Source organism: Neofelis nebulosa, chromosome 9, assembly GCF_028018385.1.
Source record: "Neofelis nebulosa isolate mNeoNeb1 chromosome 9, mNeoNeb1.pri, whole genome shotgun sequence".
NCBI classification, from domain to species: domain Eukaryota; kingdom Metazoa; phylum Chordata; class Mammalia; order Carnivora; family Felidae; genus Neofelis; species Neofelis nebulosa.
In genome coordinates this window covers 123,019,230-123,046,356 of record NC_080790.1, presented here as the reverse complement: position 1 = coordinate 123,046,356, position 27,127 = coordinate 123,019,230, and the positions used below count along the sequence as shown (strand labels likewise).

At 41.6% G+C, this 27,127-nt stretch overlaps 1 protein-coding gene across 6 annotated transcripts in view; it reads left to right on the top strand.

The window, feature by feature from the left end:
- Nucleotides 1-27,127, top strand: part of CHD6 (chromodomain helicase DNA binding protein 6) — a 209,800-nt gene that overhangs the window by 48,880 nt on the left and 133,793 nt on the right. For 4 of the 6 annotated variants that reach the window (XM_058685611.1, XM_058685610.1, XM_058685606.1 and 1 more), the window contains exons 2-3: nt 9,452-9,507; nt 21,819-22,339. In XM_058685611.1, coding sequence (XP_058541594.1) covers nt 9,475-9,507; nt 21,819-22,339 — 554 coding nt within the window. In that variant the 5' untranslated portion in view covers nt 9,452-9,474. Of the gene's footprint in view, nt 1-4,312; nt 4,343-9,451; nt 9,508-21,818; nt 22,340-27,127 lie in introns of those variants that run through there. The other 2 variants (XM_058685607.1, XM_058685609.1) reach the window with 2 other exon arrangements.

The following is a 27,127-nucleotide window of genomic DNA, read 5'->3' as shown; positions in this document are numbered from 1 at the left end:
TTGCTTCTACTACTGCCCTTAATGGTGATTATCAACCAAGTGGATTTTTATCACCAGATTAGGAGTTAAATGCTTTTCTCTGATTGAAGAGAGCATTTTGAGATAAGTTAATGATTCATAGACAACAACACAGGTTTTAAAATGACGTACTTATTATCTGTAGGAGAAAAAATTACACAAAACAGTTTTTTAGCACAATATAGTTAGCTGTGAGTCCAATATTGATTTAATAAATAATGATGATAATAAGTATATTGGGAAGGTAACACTTCCATCTTCCATAACAGGAGGTTACCTGTTTTTATAAATAAAGTTTTATTGGAACACAGCCAGACCCATTCATTTGCATATTGTCTGTGACTATTTTTGTGCTGTAATGACAGAATTGAATTGTTGCAACAGAGATCATGTGGCTTGAGAGCCTAAAATATTTATTATTGGCCTTTTATAAAAATATTTGCCACCTCCTGTTTCACAGGAAGAAGCCAATAGAATAATGTTTAAAATTGGAAGAAAAAAAATCTAATAGAGGTATTAGCATTTTTTACAGAAATATAATGGAAAGCAGAAGAAATAGCTTAAGATCAAATGATCACCTCTGGGAAGAGTGAATCAGGGATGGGGATGAGTGGAGTCAGGGGAATACTATTTTTTTTTTAGATTTTTAAGTAATCTCTACACCCAACATACACGTTCTACCAACTAGAGCCAGTCAGATGCTCCAGGAATGCTACTTTTTCTGTTAAGCTTTAGGTTATTGAATTCTTGAGCTAAGTACTTGTATTACTTTGAAAAAAGTGTGAATGAAGAATACTGAAAATTTTGGTTGGACTAGGAGAACAGAAAAAACAGGAAAGGAAAAAGATGGAGCCCACCAATTCAGATGAAGAAGACAGAAGCTCAAAGCCTTTTCTGAGCTTTCCCATTTATTCACTCACTCATTCTGTAGATAATCATTCAGAAGTCAAATATCAACCTTGATACGGCAGAACAGAGTTCCTTCCCAGAGGACACTTAGGCACTTAATAGCCGATGGCACTGCAGACAGGGAAAACGGGAAAAGATGATATCACGGTGATATGGCTACTATAATTTAGTGCTTTTCACAAGATGCTTTCAGGGTTTAGGGAAGTTAGGTTAGACATCCCAGAGAACATGACACCAGAGCTGAGTTTTATAGGATGAGACTGGAGAGGAAGGGCAGTGGAAGGATTTTCCAGATAGGGGCATAGCCTGAACAAAGATCTCAGCAAACAGTGCTGGTTTCAGAACCTGCCAGTGTTCAGTATACTTGGATGAATGGGAGAAAGTAATGTCAGAGCTGGTAGGAGACAAGCCAGGGGCCAGCTTGCCTATGCAGGGCTCTGTGCTTTGAGGAATTTGTATTTTTTTTCTTGAGGACACTACAGAGATAGGATCTGATTTTCTTTACGTTTTAGGAAAATGTACCCTTGGTACAATGAGGGGATGGAGTGAGAGTAGGGGGCATGAAGAATAAAGGTACTTAAAAGGCTATTTGAAGTACAGAAATGATTTCAAGTACAAAGATAAAGTGGACTGGAGAAGAACCAAGGGATTCGGGAATTTTGAAGGAATTAGGGGAAAGGGCAGGAGTTAAGGATGACCGAATCCAGGGCTGGGTGGCACGTTGTGGGACATTAGCCTCTGATGGTGGGGGACATAGGAACAGGTGCGTATGTGTGTAAAAGTAGTATAGAGTTTGATTTTGAAGGAGTTGTGGGTTTTTTGTGCAATCTGTGGAACACCTATTTGGAACTGGCCAGCATGAGATTGGCAGTGTTCGCTTGGAGGTCAGGACGAGGGCTTGGGTTTGGAAATGGACAGTGGTCATGGTGTAGAGAGATGAAGTCTTGGAACTGAGTAGAGACCTCAGTAAGCCCTGGGGGTAGTAACAGTGTTGAATCCTGGGGACACTGACAGTTAATAAATAGGACTTACAGTAGGAGAGGCCTAGGGAAGAAGCTGAGCTTTGGAAGCTTGCAGTCGGAGGGAAATCAGCTGAGCACGCCTTCCAAGAAACCAGTGAGAATAGGATTTTAAGAGGACGAAATGGTTCATGGCTTAAAATGCTGCGAGGAAGTTATAATAGAGGTTAAAAATGTCCATTGGATTTGGCTCCTAGGGCGTCATTGCTAAGAGCAACTGTAGGGAAGTAATATGGGAAGAAGAGAAAATACAGGTTTGTGGGGGATTCATTAGTGTAGTCACTATTTTAGGATTGGGTTGAACCTGTTTCTTTGTTGAGGAGAAAAGAACTGTAGAAAGAGAGAGGTTTAGTGACAGGAGCGGAAAGGATTCTTCCGTTCAGAAAATGTTCATGAAGAGCACCTGTTGTGAGCCTGGTGCTGTTCCAGACTCAGGGTACAGCATGAACGAAACAGAGCTCACACTTGTGTGCATACGTGCACATGTCTCACAGGTAGTATGTTTGTAATCAAGCAGACATACTATAATGTCAAGTAGTAACAAGTGCCAGAAAGAAAACTCAAGTAAGATAGGAGGATAGAGAGTGGGGACAGGGGTAGGGGTATGTTTTCTATGGGGTGGTTAGGGAGGGCATCAATGACCAGGTGACATTTGAGGAGACACCTGAACGAAATGAACAAAGACTAACTGCAAAGTAACCCAGGGTCTGAGGTGGCTGAGAAGTGGGAGAGGATGGATCCCAAGCATTGATGGAAGAGTTAGTTGTCGAGAGAGCCGTCTTCCTCTGATGCTGGAGGGAAGCGCACAAGGACAAGCAACATCAGTGGCTGCCACATGGCTAATGTTCACCATGTGACAGACACTAGAGGTTCTCATCCCTTTGAATTCTCCTGAAATCCTCTGAGGTAAGTATTGTCACCATTTTACAGGTGATGAAACCAAACTGGAAGAGGTTTTACCTGGCTAATTGTTATTAGAGCCTGCATTTTCACTGCTTTTTGGCCCTTCACACTCTGCTGTTGTCCTCCTGTAGGTTGCTCCAAGCCTAGCGACAGACATAGATAAATTTGTGCAGTTTATGGAGGGTGCGAGAGTGGGGAAGTGAGAAACGGAGGGCTGTTTTGCCCATGGGACCTGACCCTCCGTGGTCCAGAATGTAAGGAATCTTGGGAAGAGGTGTTACGACAGGCGTGTGAGGAAGGTGGCATTCCCCAAGACCTCTCTGCCTTTTTCATTAACTCTCCTCGAGCGAGTATTCCCCATGTTCCGTTCCTCTCCTGTCCTTTCTAAAATCCCCACGCTGTAATAGTGTGGGATTGCCTTATTTGTGCCTGTGGTTGTCAAAGTGGTTCTTAGGAACCATTCTCGAGGTTGAGGGTGGGCATAATTAGATGGTAAAAAATACATATTCATTGTGGAAACTTCGAGGTTTATCTGATTTTTTTAAAGTTTACTTATTTATTTGGAGAGAGTCAGAAACAGTGCGAATGGGGGAGGGGCAGACAGCGAGGGAGACAGAGAATCCTGAGCAGGCTCCGTGCTGTTGGCGCAGAGTGTGACACGAGGCTCGAACGCACGAAACCGTAGGATCATGATCTGAGCCGAAACCAAGAGTTGGATGCTTAACCAACTGAGCCACCCAGGTGCTCCAAGGCTTATCTGATTTTTAAAGTTGCTTCCCATGTACTCTTTGCCCCAAAGGGCCTGATAATAGTTTGGGGGCTGGGAGCCTGTGAACAGCAAAGGTCCTTGTCCTTCCTGCCATCAGGTATGCCTTCTGCCGTCCTGGTGAATATAAAGGACTGTGGTAGCAGTCTGCTATATGTGCACTTGTCTGTGTTTGTGAAAACGCATGCTCTTGAAATGAAATAGACCCCTTGGTCTGAGCACGGATTGTTAGGATGGCAGAATTCTCAAGGTATATACAGTAAATGTAAATAATTTCTGAATGAATAGTGGAATAGCATGTACCTGATGTTTTATTTTTTTTTTAATTGTCTGTAACTCAGCACTGAGGAACTTGGAAATGGCACAGGCACTGTTGCAGGATTTCTTTTTTTTTTTTTTTTTTTTTTTTTTTTTTTTTTTTTTATTTACTTTTGGGACAGAGAGAGACAGAGCATGAACGGGGGAGGGACAGAGAGAGAGGGAGACACAGAATCGGAAACAGGCTCCAGGCTCTGAGCCATCAGCCCAGAGCCCGACGCGGGGCTCGAACTCACGGACCGCGAGATCGTGACCTGGCTGAAGTCGGACGCTTAACCGACTGCGCCACCCAGGCGCCCCTGTTGCAGGATTTCTGAACTGGAGAGAGAGAGAGAAATAAGAAAAATAAATTTCAAAATGTTACTATTGAAACCTGGCACCGTGTTTTTCTTCATAGAAACGTTGTTAGGTGGGTAAGTGTAAGAGGGAAATGGGAATTTTTATATTGTTTGCTTTTTACATTATTAGCAGCTTATCTTGTGAAGGTAATTAAATCCTACCTTCATACATAAGCACTGAAACACAGTTAGGAGGGCAGGAGGCCTGCCAGTTTTCATACAATTCAGAAGTTATACACATTATTTTTGCCCCTGTTGACAAATTTCCTGGTTTGCCCACACAGTTAGATGGTTCACAGTATGTCTGTATTATCTTTCTAATTAAGTGGTGGTACCCTGAAGTTAGAAGTTACTTGGTTCTTTATTTGAGCCCAGAGGATCTAGTCACAACTTTTGAGTGATGGCAACATAGCAACGGAAGCAGTAAAACCATGTCTAGTATTGTGGAGAAGTACATGTGTTAGGGTCTATCTGGTTATCCATTCCTGCAACATAAAATTTCGCCTTAGAAAAATACTGCTTAGTTTCGTATTTTTTAAACGTGTGCCATAAAAGGTAAAAAAGTAGAGGTAACTTGAGGGAGTGCTTTGTAAATTAATAGATACTATTTAGAGAAATAAAAGTCAATAAATGCGGGGCGCCTGGGTGGCTTGGTCGGTTAAGCGTCCGACTTCGGCTCAGGTCATGATCTCACTGTCTGTGCGTTCGAGCCCCGCGTCGGGCTCTGAGCTGACAGCTCAGAGCCTGGAGCCTGTTTCAGATTCTGTGTCTCCCTCTCTCTGTGACCCTCCCCCGTTCATGCTCTGTCTCTCTCTGTCTCAAAAATAAATAAACGTTAAAAAAAATTTTTTTTTTAAAGTCAATAAATGCTTATTGGACCCCTGCATGGTTGACGATGTCTGCCATTTTGTGGGGTGGCAGCAGCCTGGTGTGCGGCAATCCATTAGGGTGCTAGAAATAATTTCATGAAGTTTGTCAAAGCTTGCTTTTAGTGAACTAGAGCAGTTATTCTTATAGTAACATCATTCCCACTCGCTTGGATCTCACACACACATCCTTTCTCTCTTTCATAGGATGGGGTGGGGTTATCTATGCAGCATGAATATCACTAAAGGTGCCCCTAGTAATATCTTGCGTGTGAACAAATTGGCAGCGGGGAGATTTGGTTTTACCACCTCTTTTCCTACAAGCTTTCACTTTGCTGGGTAATCAAATTCAAGCCATACTTCCCTAGACTTTCCTGCTTGTGCTCATCTGCCTTCTCTGATGTTCTCAGGTCCTATGATGATGCAGGCCCATGGGGTGGTGGGCCTGTGATCTTTATGGCCCTCTCCAGTGCCCAGGCTCCGCTGTGATAGATGTGTTCACACTTCCTACCTCCTCCTTGAGCTTCCTCTTTGGCCCAGGTTTATTTCCTACAGGCTTATTTCTTGGGATGTATTCCTTAAAGTGGAATCGGCAGATAAAAGGACTCAACAGTTTATAGACTTAGTGGCACATTGCCTGAGTGCTCTTCAGAAAGCTTGAAGCAATTAGGCAAGTGCCATTAGCAATGATAAGTTGGACCTGTTTTCCACCATGTTCCTGGCAGTGCTGTGGCCTTGCTTCTGTAAGCATGCCAGTTTATGGTACTTAATCGGAAATTGTGTTTTTTGTGATGGCTCTACTGCATTATACTTATTTTTTAGATATTAAAAAATAAATTTTATCATCATTGGTGGGGTTTTCTGTGTTTTTTAAATGATCTTCATTTTGTTGGGTAGAATTTTGAGTATGTGTCCGGTTATTGATACTATCCTTTTTTTTTACTAGCTGGAATTTGTTTTTCCAACTTCTCTCTTCATTTCAGAACGTGTAGCCACTTGTAATGGCTCAGAAGGTTGGTTTTCTAGGGCCTGATAGTTTGAAGTTGACAGATAAAGGAGATAAACTTGTACTAACATAATTTACTTAGAATTGGCTTTATTCTGTTTAAGATTAGGGGTAAAATTATTTTAACTGGCCCGATTCAGAGCGCTCACTATTTCTCTGGAGTTTATGATGTTCTTTTCCTTTCTTTTCTTTTATTATTTTATTTTATTTATCTTTTAATTCACACCTAAGTTAGTTAGCATATAGTGCAACAATGATTTCAGGAGTAGATTCCTTAATTCCCCTTGCCCATTTAGCCCATCCCCCCCAACCCCTCTGCAACCCTCTGTTCTCTGTATTTAAGAGTCTCTTATATTTTGTCCCCCTCCCTGTTATTATATTATTTTTGCCTCCCTTCCCTTATGTTCATCTGTTTTGTATCTTAAATTCCTCATATGAGTGAAGTCCTATATTTGTCTTTCTCTGACTAATTTCGCTTAACATAATACCCTCTAGTTCCAGCCACGTAATTACAAATGGCAAGATTTCATTCTTTATGATTGCCGAGTAATACTCCATTGTATATGTATACCACACCTTCTTTATCCATGTGTCCATCAAAGGACATTTGGGCTCTTTCCATACTTTGACTATTGTCAGTAGGGCTGCTATAAACATTGGGGTGCATGTGCCCCTTCAAAACAGCACACCTGTAGTACCTAGTAGTGCAATTGCTGGGTTGTAGGGTAGTTCTATTTTTAATTCTTTGAGGAACCTCCATACTGTTTTCCAGAGTGGCTGCACCAGTTTGCATTCCCACCAGCAGTGCAAAAGAGATCTCTTTCTCCGCATCGTCATCAGCATCTGTTGTTGTCTGAGTTGTTAATGTTAGCCATTCTGACAGTGTGAGGTGGTATCTCATTGTGGTTTTGATTTGTATTTCCCTGATGATGAGTGACGTTGAGCATTTTTTCATGTGTCGGTTGGCCATCTGGATGTCTTCTTTGGAGAAGTGTCTCTTCATGTCTTTTGCCCATTTCTTCATTGGATTATTTGTTTTTTTGGGTGTTGAGTTTGATAAGTTCTTTGTAGATTTTGGATACTAACCCTTTATCTGATATGTCATTTGCAAATATCTTCTCCCATTCTGTCGGTGGCCTTTTAGTTTTGCTGATTGTTTCCTTTGCTATGCAGAGGCTTTTTATCTTGATGAGGTCCCAGTAGTTCATTTTTGCTTTTGTTTCCCTTGCCTCTGGAGACATGTTGAGTAAGAAGTTGCTGTGGCCGAGATGAAAGAGGTTTTTGCCTGCTTCTCCTCTAGGGTTTTGATGGCTTCCTGTCTTACATTGAGGTCTTTCATCCATTTTGACTTCTTTTGTGTGTATGGTGTAAGAAAGTGGTCCAGGTTCATTCTTCTGCATGTCGCTGTCCAGTTTTCCCAGCACCACTTGCTGAAGAGACTGTCTTTATTCCATTGGATATTCTTTCCTGCTTTGTCAAAGATTAGTTGGCCATACGTTTGTGGGTCCATTTCTGGGTTCTCTATTCTGTTCCATTGATCTGAGTGTCTGTTCTTGTGCCAGTGTCATACTGTCTTGATGATTACAGCTTTGTAATACAGCTTCCAGTCTGGGATTGTGATACCTCCAGCTTTGGTTTTCTTTTTCAAGATTGTGTTGACTGTTTGGGGTCTTTTCTGGTTCCACACAAATTTTAGGATTGTTCTAGCTCTGTGAAGAATGTTTGTGTTATTTATTTTTTTTTTTTTAATTTTTTTTTTTTCAACGTTTTTTTTTTATTTTTATTTTTGGGACAGAGAGAGACAGAGCATGAACGGGGGAGGGGCAGAGAGAGAGGGAGACACAGAATCGGAAACAGGCTCCAGGCTCCGAGCCATCAGCCCAGAGCCTGACGCGGGGCTCGAACTCACGGACCGCGAGATCGTGACCTGGCTGAAGTCGGACGCTTAACCGACTGCGCCACCCAGGCGCCCCGTTTGTGTTATTTTTGATATGGGTTGTGGAGTTTACGGTTTTCTTGAAGTGAATACTTGTTCCATCATCGTTTACTAACTTCCCTTTTCTTGATTTGGCCAATTCTTTCTGCCCTCCTTCTTTTTCCCCTGATTCTGCCCACTTTGCAGCTTGTTAGCAACTTAGATGCTATGCTCATGAGCTTTTTATAGTTCTTCTTACAGAAAACCCCTCTGACTCTTGGAGGAAAAAAACCTAAGTGGACAGATACACACATCACATTCATCTGGATATAAGAAATAATTATGAACATAAGGATAATTATGTGCCTCTGGAATTGTTTCCTGAGGGAGCAGTGTTCTCTAGCTCTGTGAGATGTCCAGGAAATCAAAGTACAAAGTAAACATGAGGCGGTGTCTACATCCGGGCTAGAACTGGAAGCTGAGATTCTAGGATTCCTCCCTTGTTTGTATATGAGGAAGGTGAGCACTTTAGACTTGGGCCAGTCTACTATTTAGTGATTCAGGCAGCCCCAAATTTCGGGTTTCTTCAGGTTCTTTCTGGTTCCCACAATGCCCCAATGCACTTCTCGACCTCCAGAGCCAAATTGCTGGGCTCTTATTGCTGTGGTGCTCAAAAGTCACTTATGAGAAAAAGTTCAGTGTCATCATGGGCATCATGGGCACACTCAGTGGAGATGGGGGCTTAAATCTGGGTACAGTAGAATCAGTCATTTAAAATCATACTAAATGTTGGAATGAAACTTATTTTGTCAAGTAATGTATGCACACGGTTTAAAATGTCAAATTGTATGGGGGGGCATGTGATGAAATGCGAGGGTGACCTATCCTGTCTCACACCAGCTTCCCTCTCAATCCTTCAGGAGAACTACTTTTAACTCTTTTAACTCTCTCTTTTACTGTGTATATTTTAATTTTTTGATTTATCAGTAGTAGATATGATTTATTGATTTCCTTCCAGAAGAAATGAGGATAGTTTATTTTTACCCCCTCTCCTCCAATCCTCTTGGTATATTTTATGCCATTATGCCTCATAGCATTATTTTATGTCCCTCTTTTAGCTTCTTTTGTAATTTCATATGCTAGCATCTTTTATAACTTATTTTGTCTACAAAGATAGTGTCTTTTTGACTCCACCCATCTGAAGCAATAAATCAGGTAGGCTTAGGACCATACTCTGGGGGCTGGCTGTTGACTGTTGTTACAAGATTGTAAATATTCTGTATAAGGAAACTCTCTTCTGTATTTTCCTTATGTGTCACAGTTAATCCTGAGATCACCTTAAATGTTTTATTTTGGATTTTACCATAATCTTTGGCTTTTTTATGTTTTACAGAAATAAGTAACTTCCTTCAATAGATGATAATGAAAATACAAAAGAAAGAGAAGCAGGTAAGTGATCACATATTTTTTTTAATTAAAATTTTTTTTTTATTTGAGAGAGAGAAAGAGCACAAATAGGGGAGAGGGTTAGCTAGAGAGGGAGAGAGAGAGAATCCCAAGCAGGCCCCACACTCAGCATGGAGCTGGACGTGGGGCTTGGACTCATGAACTGTGAGATCATGACCTTAGCTGAAATCAAGAGTCAGATGCTTAACTGACTGAGCCACCCGGGCACCCCTGTGATCAATTCTTTATAGTTTTTATGTATTCATCATTTTATTTGTTTGGTTAATCTAAAATCTATAAAATTTGTACTCATAATGATGTGTAGAAATTTCCTCCTAGACAAAGTAATAAACTAATTGGAAGGAAGTAAACATCAGCTATTGGGCATTTGGTTTCTTGAAGGGGAGGAGAATTGATAAAAACGTTTATGACCCTGTGTGACCCACCCTGCCAAGATCTTTTCCTTAGTTGGTGCTTCTGTGTTCCAGGTGGTTCCATATTCAAAGGAACCCGGAGATTCCAACCAGTGTGGTTCAGGGAGGTGAGAGGGGGGACCTCCCTCCATCTCTTGGAAACATGCTACCTCTGATGGGCTATTTTGCTTTTACAGAATTGGAAGATAGCCTGGTAACTGGGAGTATCTGAACCCCTGCCCTTCACAGAGACCATGTGAAGAGGTTGGGTGGGATCAGCCACTTTGCTCTCCGCTGCTAGGGAGCACCGACTAGTTAGATACAGGGTGACCTAGGGATATGGTTACAAGGATTATTCTCTGTTCTCTCCCAGTGGATAGGTCCTTGTGAAACCAAACCAAAACAAATTGTTTTAGGAAATAATGGACTCATTTGCTGCCAATTCTTAACAGGAAAAGCGGTGACTAAACGCTATCCACACACTGATTTCTTTGTATCCCGGCTCTGTAGCGCCATCAGCTGGTAGACAAACACTATAGAGAATGCAGCGCCATCTGTGAGGAATTTATCCTACTGGTAGACTCAGACATGTGTCAGATGGGTGAACAAAGGTTTTTGCTGCTGCTTTGTTTATAGAAGCAAAAATGGAAAGGAACCTGCATGTCCATCAGAAAGGGGACTATTTAAATCATAGCACATCCATCTAGTAGAATATTAAAACCTCTGTTAAAAAGAACACATTAGTGAAGAGAACCCCAAGCCTTCAAAACTATTATCATTTATGATACATGGGCAGGTTTATACTTCTTAAAACATTCTGCATATTTAATGTTTTAAACATCCTTTAAGATAAGCTTTTATTTCAGTAAAAACACTTGGTGGTTTTTTTTTTTTCTTTTTTTTTTGAGAGACAGAGCATGAGTGGGGGAGGGGCAGAGAGAGAGGGAGACACAGAATCTGAAGCAGGTTCCAGGTTCCGAGCTGTCAGCACAGAGCCCGACACGAGGCTTGAACCCACGAACCGTGAGATCATGACCTGAGCTGAAGTCGGATGCTTATCCAACTGAGCCACCCAGGTGCCCTTCAGTAAAAATACTCTTTACCGAAATTATACCAACATGAATTCAGGTTTCTTTCTCTTGAGATTTTACTGGTTCATATTAAGACCTTAATGTGTCAGCCAGCTATTACGCAGCTTAGGTTAGATGAGTTTTCACTTAGTAGTGTTGATCAACGGGGTGGAATTCATACTTAAAAGTTGGTATTAGCTGTGATAGGGGAGCAAGTGAATTAAGTGGAGCCACTTCCAGGAGGAATCGATCCTGCTTCTCTCAGGTGCAGGTGATAGGCCATGCTGGTGACTAAACTGTGACTAAACTGGTTGCAGAGCACGAAAACAGAAAATTCCCTTCGTGCCAAAGCAATCCATAGGTACCAGCATTGAGCATGTGCATAGAGACAGAGAGGAGGCCCATGTTCTAGAATGAACTTGGGCTTTGATTCTGGTAGATAGAATTGAAACTAGCTACCACTTTGCTGTGTAACTTTGGACAAGTTCACACCTTTTTTCTATCATTTGAGTGGGAGCAATCATATGTGCCTCACAAGGTATTGAACTAAATGGGATAACTCATCAAGTGTTTGCCATTCAGTGTGTCAGTGGCAAGGAAATCGTCCAGTAGAATGAGAAGATTAACCACCAAAGTTTGTCCTTTCCCTTAACCATGTTTTTAAAGTGTTAGAAGTAACAGCAGGGCACCTGGCTGGCTCAGTCAGTTAAGCATCTGACTCTTGATTGCAGCTCGGGTCATGATCTTTTGGTTTGTGAGTTCAAGCCCTGCATGTTCCGTGCTGAGAGTGTGGAGCCTGCTTGGGATTCTCTGTCTCTCCCCGCCCTTCCCCTGCTCATGCATGCACGTGTGCACTCTCTCTCTCAAAATAAATAAACTTAAAAAAAAAAAAAAAGTAACAGCAAATAAAATGTCCACTCTTTAAAAACCCTCATTCCTATAAATTCTTTTTTCCTCTTCTCTGGAGGAAAATGACATGTAAATACATTCTGTTCTTGAAAATTACTCATTTCCTTGTCCAAAATTTTATCAAGGTAAATTAAACTGAGATGAAAGATTTTGTAAGTTAATCAAAACTTGGTAATAAATAATCATACTACTGTTTAACCAGAAAGGACATAGCAAGAGTAGTGTGCCAAGAACAAAGGGTTTAGAGATTGACTGTACTGCCTAAAGAAGTGTTGCAAGAAAAATAGACTTTTATAATAAAACATTTAAGAATGAGTCATCAGGGGCTATAGTCTTTTATCTATATCAAAAAATAAACTTTTTTTCCTAAGAAATCTATGTATATATTTTAATCCCTAAAAAGACGAAGCAGTATTATGCAGAAAAACATCTTGCAAGAGGAATAAAATGTGAATTCTAATCATTGAAAACTTGTAGCACTACTGATGCATAGTGCAGCTAGAAGTACTTGTGTGTGTGTGTGTGTGTGTGTGTGTGTGTGTGTGTGTGTGTGTTTTAAGTTTATTTATTTATTTTGAGAGAGACAGAGAAAGTGAATGAGTTGGGGAGGGACAGAGAGAGAGGGAGAGAATTGCAAGCAGGCTCTGCACTGTCAGCACAGAGCACGGTGTGGGGCTTGAACCCACAAATCGTGAGATCATGACCTGAACCAAAACCAAGAGTTGGATGTTTAATCAAAACTGAGCCACTCAGGCACTCCTAAAAGTACTTCTTTGTAAGGGAACAGATCCATTGCTGATGTGAGCAGTGACAAACCTATGGTAAGGAAATACTCATTTGTGTTCATCCCAGCTTCCTTGTGTGGTACTGAGAGAAGTACAAAGTATGATAAATAATTATTTGATATAAGATGCAGGTAAGAGGGTTTGGGGGGGGGGGCACAAATCCAATGTAGAGGAAGGTTTATAAGCAAGAACACAATAGGAATAGGTAATACTGTGAATAGGAGTAAAACTTGGAGCTGTGACCAGGAAGTTAACTCAGACTTGCAGTAATTATGAGAGAACCTTCTGTCCACACCCCATGACCTGAGTGCGGAGTACTATTTTGGGTGGTGACCTACGATAAACTAAGATAAAAAGCATGGTGGATTTAGCTGGCCACCAAATTCCCAAAAGTGTTGGTCCTACCTGTTCTTTAGTAGGGGGAGGTGAAGATTTGAATCCTGAGGATGGTGCGTGTAACACTAATAAGAGATCAGCAGATAATGACCCACAGTTCAGAGTAGTGAAAGATAAATAGCACAGTTGATCATATGGATGAATAATTCATTTCTTAGACTTTTCAGTGTCACCCTGTAGAGGGTCTTAAGGGCTAATACTAGTCAGACCTTCCATTTGGTTTGAACATGCCTAAAGAGGGAGTGTTAGTAAATTGCTTAGTAGAACCAGGATTTTAAACAGCCTCACCCTGGAGTCATGTTTCAAAAGGACTTAAAATGGACTGTATCCAAATTCTCCCTCTTCCAAAGAAAGCAATCTGAGCCTTGAATCCTTTTCTCTGTTTTGACATACCTTGACAGACTTTTGTTGTTGTCATAATTTGTTCTGTGTTCTGAAACATACTTGAGAAGCCAGAGTATAGTGACCAGGACGGTAAAAGAACATGGACTTATTTTGGGGCGCCTGGGTGGCTCAGTCGGTTAAGCATCCGACTTCAGCTCAGGTCATGATCTCATGGTTCATGGGTCTGAGTCCTGCGTCAGGCTCTGTGCTGACAGCTCAGAGCCTGGAGCCTGCTTCGGATTCTGTGTCTTTCTCTCTCTGCCCCTCCCCTGCTCATGCTCTGTCTCTGTCGCTCTCATAAATAAATAAATAAATAAATAAATAAATAAATAAATAAAAGAACATTGACTCATTTCACATGAAGTATGAGTATGATGGATGAAACTACGATTATGTAGCCTAAAGAAGGGAAGGTTTAGGGGCTTCTGGCATGCAACTCTTGATCTTAGGGGTTGTGAGTTTGAGCCCTCCATTGGTGTAGAGATCACTTAAAAATAAAGTCTTTTTTTTTTTAAAGGGAAGATTTTTTTTTTTAATATAAGAAATTTATTGTCAAATTGGTTTCCATACAACACCCAGTGCTCATCCCAACAGGTGCCCTCCTCAATACCCATCACCTACCCTCCCCTCCCTCCCACCCCCCATCAGCCCTCAGTTTGTTCTCAGTTTTTAAGGGTCTCTTATGCTTTGGCTCTCTCCCACTCTAACCTCTTTTTTTTTTTTTTTTTTCCTCCCCCTCCCCCATGGGTTCCTGTTAAGTTTCTCAGGATCCACATAAGAGGGAACACATATGGTATCTGTCTTTCTCTGTATGGCTTATTTCACTTAGCATAACATTCTCCAGTTCCATCCACATTGCTACAAAGGGCCATATTTCATTCTTTCTCATTGCCACGTGGTACTCCATTGTGTATATAAACCACAATTTCTTTATCCATTCATCAGTTGATGGACATTTAGGCTCTTTCCATAATTTGGCTATTGTTGAGAGAGTGCTGCTATAAACATTGGGGTACGAGTGCCCCTATGCATCAGTACTCCTGCATCAGTACTCCTGTATCCTTGGGTAAATTCCTCGCAGTGCTATTGCTGGGTCATAGGATAGATCTATTTTTAAATTTTTTTTTTTTCAACGTTTTTTTTTTTTTTTTTTTTTTTGGGACAGAGAGAGACAGAGCATGAACGGGGGAGGGGCAGAGAGAGAGGGAGACACAGAATCGGAAACAGGCTCCAGGCTCCGAGCCATCAGCCCAGAGCCTGACGCAGGGCTCGAACTCACAGACCGCGAGATCGTGACCTGGCTGAAGTCGGACGCTTAACCGACTGCGCCACCCAGGCGCCCCTATTTTTAATTTTTTGAGGGACCTCCACACTGTTTTCCAGAGCGGCTGCACCAGTTTGCATTCCCACCAACAGTGCAAGAGGGTTCCCGTTTCTCCACATCATCTCCAGCATCTCTAGTCTCCTGATTTGTTCATTTTGGCCACTCTGACTGGCATGAGGTGATATCTGAGTGTGGTTTTGATTTGTATTTTAAAAAGGAAGATTTAAAAGCATCCTGTAGAGAAAAGGGATTTAAATGTATCTGTTGCTGAACCTGTGGATGCAAATGGTTACATGGAGAGCATTAACTGGAGGATAGGCCAAGGCACTTATTAAGTATTGTTTCCTCTGCTTATCCCCTGTCAGCATCTAAATTTAATAATCTACCTGCCCCCAGTTTTTGTTACTGCCTGGAATTAACAAGGTTTAGATTGACTTTGCAGATCTGGAGAATTCAGATTTCTAATACTCTTGGAACATCATAAGAGAAAAACCCCCCTCCCCCCCAGTTTTAAATGCGAAAATATGATAATAGAGTTGGGGACTAGAAATGACAGATTCTGGGATTTTGGTGAGAGACAGTTGGCAAACCTGTCCACCACTCTTCAGTCCTTAACTTACCAGCTTCTCCACAGCATGAAATGCCTATAATCATTGTGTCTTCAAGTGCTCTCATCTTCTGGCTTCTGTGACACTCACACTTTCTTTTCCCCACCACATCACTGACCTGATTGCCCCCTCTCACCGTCTCTCTAGGTTCCTCCTCTGGGGGCCCTTAAACATCAGTGTTTGTCAGGTTTTGGTCCTGTTCTTTTTCTTTGTCCATTCATTCTTCCTGGGTAGTCTCATTCATTCTTATAAAAATGACTCTGGGAAAGTATACCTGAGAGCCTCCTGGACACCACTCCCTGCATTATCATCAGATGCCTGAAACTGATCTTTCTTCCTCCTGGTGCTGACCAGCTGTGACTACATGTGGAGCCACGTCAGGGTCAGAATGCCTGCTTTATCACCCAGAGCACAGGACTCCTGGGTGAAGAGAGATGGAATATTCTAAATGGAGGAGGAAACAGGACACACACACATAGTTGGACTTTGTTCCTGGGTCTTGCTCACCCAGCAAAGCTCTGTTTGCCAGATGACTGAGCCCAGCACAATGGCAGTGTAACAAAGGCGAGGATATGTGGGGTTTTCGCCGGTAGGGTATCCCACAGTCAGGTAACCATAGGGAATATTCTTTCAGAAGACAGTGAAGGTGAAAGGTAAGGCACTCCTTTTTTTTTTTTTTTTTTTTTGCACTTTTCATTTTAATTGGAAAATAACAATTGCCACCTGAAATGTCTGCACACCAACTCATTCATAATAGTAGCAGTTCTTTGTATTTTCATTTTTATTGTTTGGACTTTAAAAGTCACAAGGTCTCAAATTTAGATAAGCTTTTCTACTCATTTTTATGTTTAGCTAATTTCTTGATATTAATTAAGTCTGAACATAGAACATTGTCCCCTTCCTACTGGAGAAGATGGAAGAGCTTGAGGCAGGCAACAGCAGCAGCTGGCTGGGCCGTACTCACCATCAGGTTCAAGGTGCATATGGAGGGCGTGCAGGGGGCCTTCAGGCTTGAGTGCAAAGAGCACTGTCTTTGTCCAGCACTCAGTCAAATGTGGTCACAGTGCCAGCGCCTCCCATATTCTGCCTTTGATTCCTGAATCGTGGTAATTTGGAGGAGTGTAAATTTTCTGGCAAAACAGCCTTTCCTGTTCATTATTAAAGTATTTAAAATTTTTCTATTATATACCTGTGAAAATATTTTGGGGCGCCTGGGTGGCTCAGTCGGTTGAGTGTCCCACTTCGGATCAGGTCATGATCTCTTGGTTCCTGAGTTCAAGCCCCGTGTCGGGCTCAGAGCCTGGAGCCTGCTTCAGATTCTGTGTCTCCCTGTGTCTCTGCTCCTTCCCCGCTCATGCTTGCTCTCTCTCTCTCTTTCTCTCTCTCAAAAATAAACATAACAATTTTTAAAAGATATTTTTATTACAAGTATTGTGAAAGTAATATCCTTGTTACTGTTTAGAAAAATTAAGCAACCAAATTTCCACAGCCTTAAATGAATACTATTCACTTTTTGTTGATTTTCTTCCATTCGTTCTTCTATACACAGGAATTTGTTGTTTTCATTTTGTTTACATGCACAATTTTGTAGACTTCTCCTTTGTTTTTCAAATTGAAAACACTCATTTCATCCAGTAATCATATGATTGAGATTTACTGTAAGCCACAAAGATAGTGGGGAATCCACAGTCACTGCCTCATGATGTTTACATTCTAGTTATGGGAGACAGAAACAAAAACTCTCAGGAAAGAAAAAAAGAAGGGAATGTTACCTATAGTCTTGTCACCCAGACATAATGATGGTTAATATCTGATACATGTCCTAAATTTATTTTTAAAAACTGGTGTTGATAAATAGCATTTTTAAAAAATAAACCAGAGAGGGCGCCTGGATGGCTCATTCGGTTGAGAGTCCGACTTTGGCTCAGATCATGATCTCACGGTTCATGGGTTTGAGCCCCACATAGGCTTTGTGCTGTCAGCAAAGAGTCTGCTTCAAATTCTCTGTCCCCCTCTCTCTCTGCCCCTTCCTGCTTGTGTGCTCTCTCTCTCTCTTAAAAAAAATTTTTTTTTAAACAATAAAAATGGGGTTAGATCATAGATTTTTTTTTTTTTGCCCACTTTCCAACATGTTGTGGACTTTTTTTTATGTCAACTAAAACTTTGTAATTAATAATATATAATACAATAATGTCACAATGGCTGTATAATACTGTTCCATATAATGGATATGCTATTAATTTAAACATTTTACTAAAGATTGACCAATAGGTTATTTATAGTTTTTTCCTTTATTAAAAATTCTGCATCAGATATTCTGTCTTTGGAGTACCTAAATATTTCCTTAATTTATGTTGTAAAAGAGAAATTGCTCAGTTTAAAAGCATATCCATAATTAAAATTTTAATATTGTTAACACATGCCCCTGCAAAAAAGGCTTTTTAATACTTGATGCAGCTGTCAGCAACATACGAGCGGACCATTTTCGTTATATTCTTATATTGGACTTATAAAAATTGAGATGTAATTCACATACTGTAAATTCTACTATACTTTTAAATTGTGCAACTCACTGGTTTTTAGTGTAGTCCCAAGATTGTGGAAAGATCACCACTATTTGATGCCAGAACATTTTTATCACCCCCAGAAGAAACCATATGCATGTTAGCAGACACTCCTCATTTCCTCTTCCCCCAGGCCCTAGCAACCACTAATTTACTTTTTGTCTCTGTGGATATGCCTATTCTGGGCATTTCATATAAATGGAATTGTACAATATGTAGTCTTTTGTACCTGGCTTCTTTCACTTAGCATAATGTTTTCAAGGTCTATCTGTGTTGTACCATGGATGATTTTCTTAATTAAAGTCTATTTTGACTTTCAAGTACTTCAGTGATTCTTGGGGAAATAACTCAGGTTTGTCCTTAAATCTGTTTGGGAACCATTGACCTACGCCATAATATCTCCATTGGTTCTTAAATCCTTTACAGTTGACCCAAATCTAGTTTATCTGGATTCATATGTTTAAGTGTCTTTTCCAGGAATATCTTAGATTGCTAATTTTGAATCAGCAAAGTGGGTTTTATTGCTAACGGTGTGGTTTATGAGCTAGCATTGTTGGATGTCTTTTTTTTATCAGTTTTCCTCTCTATTTCATCTTATGTTCTAGGTGCTTATCTCTATTTAGTAAATTGTCAATATAATGTAAATTATTGGTGGTGTCGTGGTCCATCATCTCCAATCCATTCCCTTTGGGGCCATTTTTGAAGTGGTGATTTAATGTCCTTCTTGGTAGAAACTGAAACAATTTATTAAGGCTCTTTGTCTTTTCTCCACTGACCTTGAGACAAATGAAAAATATTTTTTGTCATATTTTTAAAATTCTCAACAGACATCTTTTCCAAGCCCCCAACAAGGTGCCTTGAAAAATAAAAATATTCCTGGTGTATTATTGACTTTGGAGATTATAATTTTATATTTTTTTAATACTGATAATCTGTCTTTTGGGATACTTCTAACTTTTTGGAAACATTGACTTAATTGTGCTGCATTTCTTGGGAATCCCTACTTCCTATAGGATGTCCAGCTCTGCCACTCCCTGGAATATAACCTTTTGACAAGTTGCTTCATCTCTCTGACCCAATTATCTTATCTATAAAATGAGGGGTAGAGTAGATGACTATTTGTGATTCCTCAGAGTGGAATTGCTGCAATGACAGGTATTTGCATGTTTATGTTTCTAAAGAACTACCTGAACTTTTTCCCAACTGGTTGTATAGGTCTTTATATTTAACATTTCTCACCAAGTCTAATCATACTGGTCTGGTGGCCTAGCAGTCATTAATGGTTTCTGGGGATGTAGGTCATAAAATACTCAGTGAAATGAGTGTGAGCTTTTGGGCAGAAGGTCCAGGCCCAAGTTCCTCCACTTACTAGGTATATGTGTGTGAGTACCTCATCTAACTTCAGTAATCTTCTGTTTCTTCGTACACAAAATAGGTGTCTTTACACTAACCTTTTAGGATTTTTGTAAAGATGGGAGATATCATGGAGCATGCTTTGCATAATTCCAGGTAGATCCTTATGATTTGTGTCCCATAAATGTTAGCTGTTGCTATTGTTCTTGACTAATGATTGAGTGTCCAGTTTCTACAACCTATCTCCATCCGCCTCAGCTTTGGAGGGCCCTAGCCTTCAAAAGATAGACCTTGAGATGAGGTATGAGTTGAAAAGAGTGTCCCACTTTTATCTACAGAGTGTTGCCTTGGTGGAATTAGGACTTCAATATGTTGTCTTTGAAAACCTCTTTAATAAACTAACCTGTATCTCTTGCTTTTTTAGTGTGTCCACCCTTGCATGTGAAGCAAATACTTGTGTCCTGAGGGTCAGGTGTCCCTGGCACAGAATTCAGTAACATCCCAGGGACGGCAGTGTACTCTTAAGATCTGAGCTTTAATTAGGTGCCTATTATGCACCTCTGAGGTTCTTGTTGCCTTGTTTTTTCTTTTTCTCTTTTTTTTCCTTTTTATTGTGGTAAAAAAAATATAACCATCTACATGTAAAAAAATTTACCATCTTGAGCACTTTCTTGTATTTGATTTTAAATTCCTTTTAAGTTTGCTTAGCTTCTCCTTTTTCCAAGCCATCCTAAGAACTGAATCAGCAGTGAGGTAGTCAAACTGAATTTTCTTTTCTTTTCTTTTCTTTTCTTTTCTTTTCTTTTCTTTTCTTTTCTTTTCTTTTCTTTTCTTTTCTTTTCTTTTCTCTTTTCTTTTCTTTCATAGTGAATGCTGCCAGAATGACCAGTTCTTTCTGGATTTAGGCTTGTTTATGAGGCTGGACTTTATTTATGATAAAGATACAAAAAAATTCTTCTTTTCTTTCATCTTTTTCTCCTGGGATTCTCAGTGTTATGTTTGGGAGTATTGGCCTAGGGTAAGGAGCTGGAAGGCACAGAAGGGGGACCATGCAGCTGAATTTTGCACTCCATCACTCCTAGGGTGGGCCAGGAAGTCTGAGCACAGATCGGGTAACCAGAACACTGGAAGGAAGCCACACCACCTAGGCAAGTGTCTGTGCCCTTCAGCACACGCCAGGCCTCTTGTTAAGGGAGCAGACTATTCACAAATGGTGCTGTTCCTAAGCCATCATGCAAATACGATTGTAGTTGGCTTCCTGGAAAGCCTGCTTGTCCCTCCCAGGCTCTCCTTGAGTTATTTCTTTGTTCCTGATCCAGAGGGGTGCTGTTCCTGAAACCAGCACCCACAGTATCAGATTATTGCCAGCCTTAGCTTGGTTACGAAATGACAGATGTGCTGTGATACCAGACCTGAAAGTATGAGATGTGACTTCTACTTCCAAAGGGATGTTTCCTGAAAGTGGTCACCTCGGGGAAGCTGTACCTTTAATGGTGCTCAAAAACAGCTTCAGAACTTCCTTTTTTAGGAAGATGCCTTCAGCATCTGTGACACATTCTTTCTTAATGGCATCTATCATAATAAAGCTTTCCCCTGTAGGGGCAGTTGTTTTTTTGTAAGTGGCCAAAGGTTATTTGGTGCTGAGTCTGGAGGCTTAGATGATCATGCAGAGGAACAGCACCTTTAGTTAAAAGTAAAAGATGTAGTTTTAGAATTTTTAAAAAATTAAAAAAATGTTTTTTATTCATTTTTGAGAGAGAGAGAGAGAGAGAGAGAGAGAGAGAGAGAGAGAGAGAGAGACATACAACGAGCAGGGAAGGGGCAGAGAAAGAAGGAGACACAGAATCTGAAGCAGGCTCCAGGCTCTGAGCTGTCAGCACAGAGCCCAACATGGGGCTCGAACTCATGAGCCATGAGATCATGACCTGAGCCAAAGTCTGACGCTTAACCGACTGAGCCACCCAGGTACCCCTGAAAGATGTAGTTTTCTTGTTGAAAGTCAAACCAGCTGATTGTTGGTGCTGCCTGAAGATACATGAGAGCAAAGGTGTGGGGAGATAAAGCAGCACACTGAGATTGTCCCTGCATCCTTGTCATCCAGTGATGCCACTTTTAATTAGGAGCATATTTGAACAGAACTGTTGTGTATCAGCATGAGAAATGCCATTCTGGGTAAGAACTGTGTGCCTAGGATCTAGAGGTATTTTGTGGGGACACCACTGTTGTCGCCTGTACTAGACATGGGGCTCAGATTTTAGCACATAACAACTCCTTGAGAGTTGTTTTTTCACATGCAATTTTTGTATATGGTAACGGTGGCTTGGTGCAGAGGCAGACACAAAGTATGTCCTGGTTGCCACTGTCTCCCCAAGACCTGGCACATGAGGAGCTAGCACGTGATAGGAATTCAGTAAATGTTGAACAGATCCATGCATTCAAACTTCATAATGCTCTTTCGTATGAAGCATGCATTGGGAAACTAACAGCTCGTTTCTCTCTCTTTCACAGTTGTCAAGTTTAAAAGTTCTGAATCACTCTCCAATGTCTGATGCCTCTGTCAATTTTGACTACAAATCCCCTTCCCCGTTTGACCATGGCACTGATCAGGAAGAGAAGATCGAAGATGTTGCCAGTCACTGTCTGCCTCAGAAGGACCTGTATGCTGCTGAAGAGGAAGCTGAGACCCTTTTTCCTAGGAAAATGACATCCCATAACGGGATGGAGGACAGTGGAGGAGGAGGCACCGGAGTAAAGAAGAAAAGGAAGAAAAAGGACCCGGGAGAGCAAGAGGGGGCAGCGAAGGGAAGCAAGGACAGGGAGCCCAAGCCAAAGAGGAAGCGAGAGCCTAGAGAGCCAAAGGAAGCCCGGAAGGCCAAGGAGCCCAAGAGGGCCAAGGAGCCCAAGGAGCCCAAGCAGAAGGATGGAGTCAAGAAAGCACGGAAGCCCCGGGAGGCCTCGGGTACCAAGGAGGCCAAAGAGAAGAGGAGTGGCATGGACTCTGCAGCCAGGACGAAGTCCAAGAAAGCCAGGTGCGTGTCCCTTTCTGCCCGCTTGGAGCACTTGGCTCTGCCTGCACACAAAGGTTTGCTTTGGGCCTTCCTCTAGCCCTCAGATATAACTTTACCACTGTCATCCAAAATGAGCTACTCTCCCCTCCTAAGACAGAAAGATAACCTTAATACTGGCCCTGCAATTTCTGGCCATTCCTTTTGGATTAAGAAGAATTAAAATACTGTCACACACAAAGGGTGTAAGGGAAGGGACGTCAGAGGTATGACGCAGGGCTGGCAGCGGTTTGGGGGACGGGAGCAGTGTGGAGTGGCAGAGGGGCAGCTGTTGGAGGTGCCCGGACCTGGGAATTTGTGTGCGGGCAGTTCGGGAGAGCTGTGCACAGACAGGGAACACCTGCTCAGCCTCCTGCAGCCACAAGCTCTCTAGTGTGGGACTGCTCCTGGTCCATTTCTCTCCCTCTGTGTCTAACACAGTGCCTGACATGTCAACAGGTGCTTGGGAAGTGAGGAGTGAAAGAGACTAGTGGAGACCACAGTGACTGTAGAGAGATTGGAAGGTGTGGATACACATTCACTGCAGGGTGGGTGGTAAGGGTCCTGGTTAGAGATCCCATCAGGATCCAGATGTACTCTTCACTCCGTATTGGTCACCTGTATACAAATGGAATGGTTTTCATTTTGTCTCTTTCTAAATTCTTTGTGGAGAACATTATATTTAAGCTTTCTGAGGAAATGTGAAACAAAAAATACATAATCTCTATATACTTAAAAGGAATTTAAGTTTCTAAAACCTAAGTGCAGTGGCAGGATGTAGACCAGGAGCACCCATAAAAGCACAGAGACTGGTATGAACACTCACATAAAGTATTTAGACCATCAGACCCGTGTGGGGTCAGGCATTTAGGAAGTCAGCTTTAAAGAGAAGAAAGCATTTTGGGTGATTTGTGCTGCGACAAGGAATTTACTATATGGTTCAGTTCATTTTCAGAAGGACAGTTTGTTGGGAGCAGATGGATAATTTCATAATCCAAGTGCAAACTGCCTTATAATATTCATTCCCTTCTGCCCCACAGGGGGTTTTATCTTTTGTCCATCGGAAAGGCTTGTGGGGGATCCTGGGAATGTAGTTTACAGACAGTGGACCTAAAGTACCTTACAGAAGGTCAAGAGAGGAATGTAAAAATCAGGATTCTCACAAAGGGAAACTTATGGGCTGTTTCTCAGTGAACCCAGTGAGCATGCTCTGATCTCTGATGCGTGTGTGAGGTAGCATAGTGAGTCTCTGTCTTCTGCCATAATTTTCATCTGCAAGTTGCTTGGGAGAAGCAGAAGGGGTTCTTCAGGGCGCTAGCACATGTGAGGGAGAATCAGATGTGAGCTAGTGGGGTGGCTTAGAGAACAAAGAGGAGTCCCTGAGTCCTTAGAATTGGGGTAACTGGAGGAGGGTTCTCACAGCTTTGCTGAGGACTCTGGTTGGTCTGTAGAAGGCCATAGAACGCCATAGGTATCTGAGCTCACTAGCTCTGGTCTCTGGTACTTACCTGCTTAAAGGACTTCTGTGTGGGCTGTGAAACAAGGGAATAAGTATATAGACATTGCTGTAAATTCCATTTGGGGGCCATAAGAGGCATTTCACAAAAGAAGTTTGGGTGTCCTATATGTGTGTAGCAATACTAAGGGAACCTGATTGTGATCAATTGTAAGTGACATGGAGAAGTGCTTGGTAGTCTTTTCAGGGGCTGCTAACTTCTGACATCAGAAGACACCCTTTGCGAGGATGTTGATAGAGCTGGTTACCTCTCAGCAGTGTGGGCAAGTTACATGAGGGTTTCTTTTGATTTGGGGACCTATGTAAGACTGACTTGTAATAGAGAATCCTTATGTAGCTTGGTAGGATTCTGTACTGGTGAGCCTTTCATTTCTTGTTCTTTTTGTATTTATTGCTTTGGTTCCTTTAATTAAAGAAATTAAAGATCCCACTAGTCAACAGAAGCAGTTTTAATTATGAAAGGACATTAATTAAAAAATTATGTTGGCAATTCTCAGTTTTTTTGTGCTCTTTGATTTATTCTCTTGCAGATTGGCTCAAGTACATGTTTTGATTAGCCCTGGATCATACTTGGTGGTTGCAAATCATTCACTGAATGCTTGGATTATCGTAGGAGCTCCACAGTTAATTTGAGGGCTCCCAGCCTTTTCTGCCTTCAGTCCCTCTTGCCAGCTTCCACCTGGCTCATCTTTCTGAAGTACTTGCTGTAATCTTATTTCTGTTTTTAGTTGGAAAAGGTGGTGAATCAAATGCCTTCATCCTCTCTCTTCCTTCCAAATCAGTTTGGAAGTAGTCAGCAGAGATGGAGGTGTGGTGATCAGCTTTCTTAACTGTAAACTGGATTGAAGAACCTCCACCAGCTGTGGCTGGACGTGAGCTGCTTGTTCCTCCCTTTGGTTGAGTTTTTCCACCAGAACTGCAGGCACTGAAGCCTGGAGCACGTGCTGGGGCAGGTATGCTCTGTACCCTTTCCCAGTCTCTCCAGTTGGGTCCCTAATCAGAGAAGTGGGAGGAGTTTGAAGAAGGGTTGAAAATATGTTGCCAGTAATAGTCCTTCCTTGGGAGTAAAACGTGGGCACTGGGAAATGGGATATCCTCATATCCTCTAACTTTTGAAACTTCTGATTGCTCCTACTGCTTCCAGGACAAAATCCAGACTCCTTTTTCTGTTATTCAAACCCTTTGGGGTCTGACCCCTCCCTCACTTCTCTGACAACAGACCTCACTAGCTAGACTGCTCTTCCTGGCCCTTAAAGACACTTGACTTGTTTCTCCTGGATTGCTCTGGCTGGTTCTCCCAACATTTTGCCCCTGTGTTTCTCCCCCAGTATCCCAAGTCCTTTCCATTTCCAGGTCTGAATGCAAGTCCCATTTCTCCCAAGAGCTTCCCCAGACCAGTGTGCTGGCATGTCCCTTCTTCCATAGCACTTGGAGCCTTGCTCCCCATTGTAAATCAGAGACTTTTATTCCTGGGAAAACTAAAGGAGAGCTAGTCTAACCTGTTGTACTGCAGCCGGGGAAAGGGGGGACTCACTAAGAAGTGTCTTGCTTACAAGGGTGTGTCATAAACTCGGACCTCTGCTCCCCAGTCTCGTACATTTCCCTCTTGGAAGGTGCCTCTCGATTAGAAACTGTCATCGTCCTGTGTGTATGACTTGTGTCATCAGCATCAGTTAAATGCCTAGGGTCAGGGCCACTATACTTTGCGTCTTTTATGCTCTCAGGAGTCAGTCACTAGAGGTTTATCAGGTTGTTGGACACATTGAGTTTATATACTTATATATTATATATGTAACATATACTTTGCATATTTATAAACTACATATAACACATATATATTCTATTTATGTATTTAATTTGTTTTCCTAGAACAAATAGAGCTCTTCCTGTAAATAAGACCATATAAGATATAACTCTCATTGTTAAATAATTGTAGGTGGTGTCTCAATTTTAACTAAAGAAGTGAACATTTTATTTTTTAATTTATTTTTATTAAAAAATTTTTTTTTAACACTTAGTCATTTCTGAGAGACAGAGACAGAGCATGAGCAGGGGAGGGGCAGGGAGAGAGGGAGACACAGAACCGGAAGCAGGCTCCAGGCCCAGAGCTGTCAGCACAGAGCCCCATGTGGGGTTCAATCCCACAAACCTGTGAGATCATTACCTGAGCTGAAGTTGGACGCTTGACCGACTAAGCTACCCACGTGCCTCTTATTTTTTTATTTTATTTTCTTAGCACAAGCAGGGAGAGGGGCAGAGAGAGAAGGGGAGAGAACCTCAAGCAGGCTCCACACTTAGCTCAGAGCCCGATTCAGGGCTTGATCCTGCAATCTTGGGATCATGACCTGAGCTGAAATCAAGAGCTGGATGCTCAACCAACTGAGCCCCCCAAGAAATGAACATTTTAAAAGAAACTTGTCTAAGGCACAGAGCTAATGAGCAGCACTGTTAGGATTTGACTCTGGGCTCCCACTTTTTTCTCCTTCAGCTCTGCACCTATTTATGCCTCACAAGGGGATGTCGGGAATGGAAAGCAGTGGAGAGATTCCAGTGTCAGAGAAATTGGTTTTTTATTTGTAGGACACGGCCCTTCTGTAGAATTTCATTTTGCACACTGCACAATGCCCTCTAATCCTCTAAAGACTAAAGTGGCTCCAGCTTTTCCCTGTGCAGTTTCTCTCGCACTTGAACCAGCAAGTAGATAACTGGACATGTTTCCTGTTTTAAACAAGTGATTGTCTAACAGATTTTCATTTTCAAGGATGACATCAATAGTGATGAATATTCATTTACTGAATAGGGGATAAAAGTCTGACATGCCCAAGTAAGAGAGGCAAGAAGCTTTTTTTTTTTTTTTTTTTTTTTGAACGACCATCTCTTCCTTTCCCTTCAAATTATATTGGAGAGTGAGCACAATTCACTTCTTTATTGTATAAAACTTAAGCAAGAAAGCTCTTCCAGGAAGCCAAGTTAGGCTGTTGTTTCCCTGACTCTGAAATTTAAATTACACTTAGTATAGATTATTTACTTTTACTGTTTTTTAGTTACAACCCCTTTTCCCAAAGAGAAAGGGACCACTGGCATAAGAAGACACACAGACAAAGATACACATGTGTGTGTACATACAGACATATACACAGACCTATACATAGGTAGACACACAGGGCCTGTATAGCTGCAGCAAAGGGATCAGAAAGGTAGGCAAGTGTCAGGTCAGATCCTGGGGCATCATATGTTGATAGTGCTTTGGGAAAATA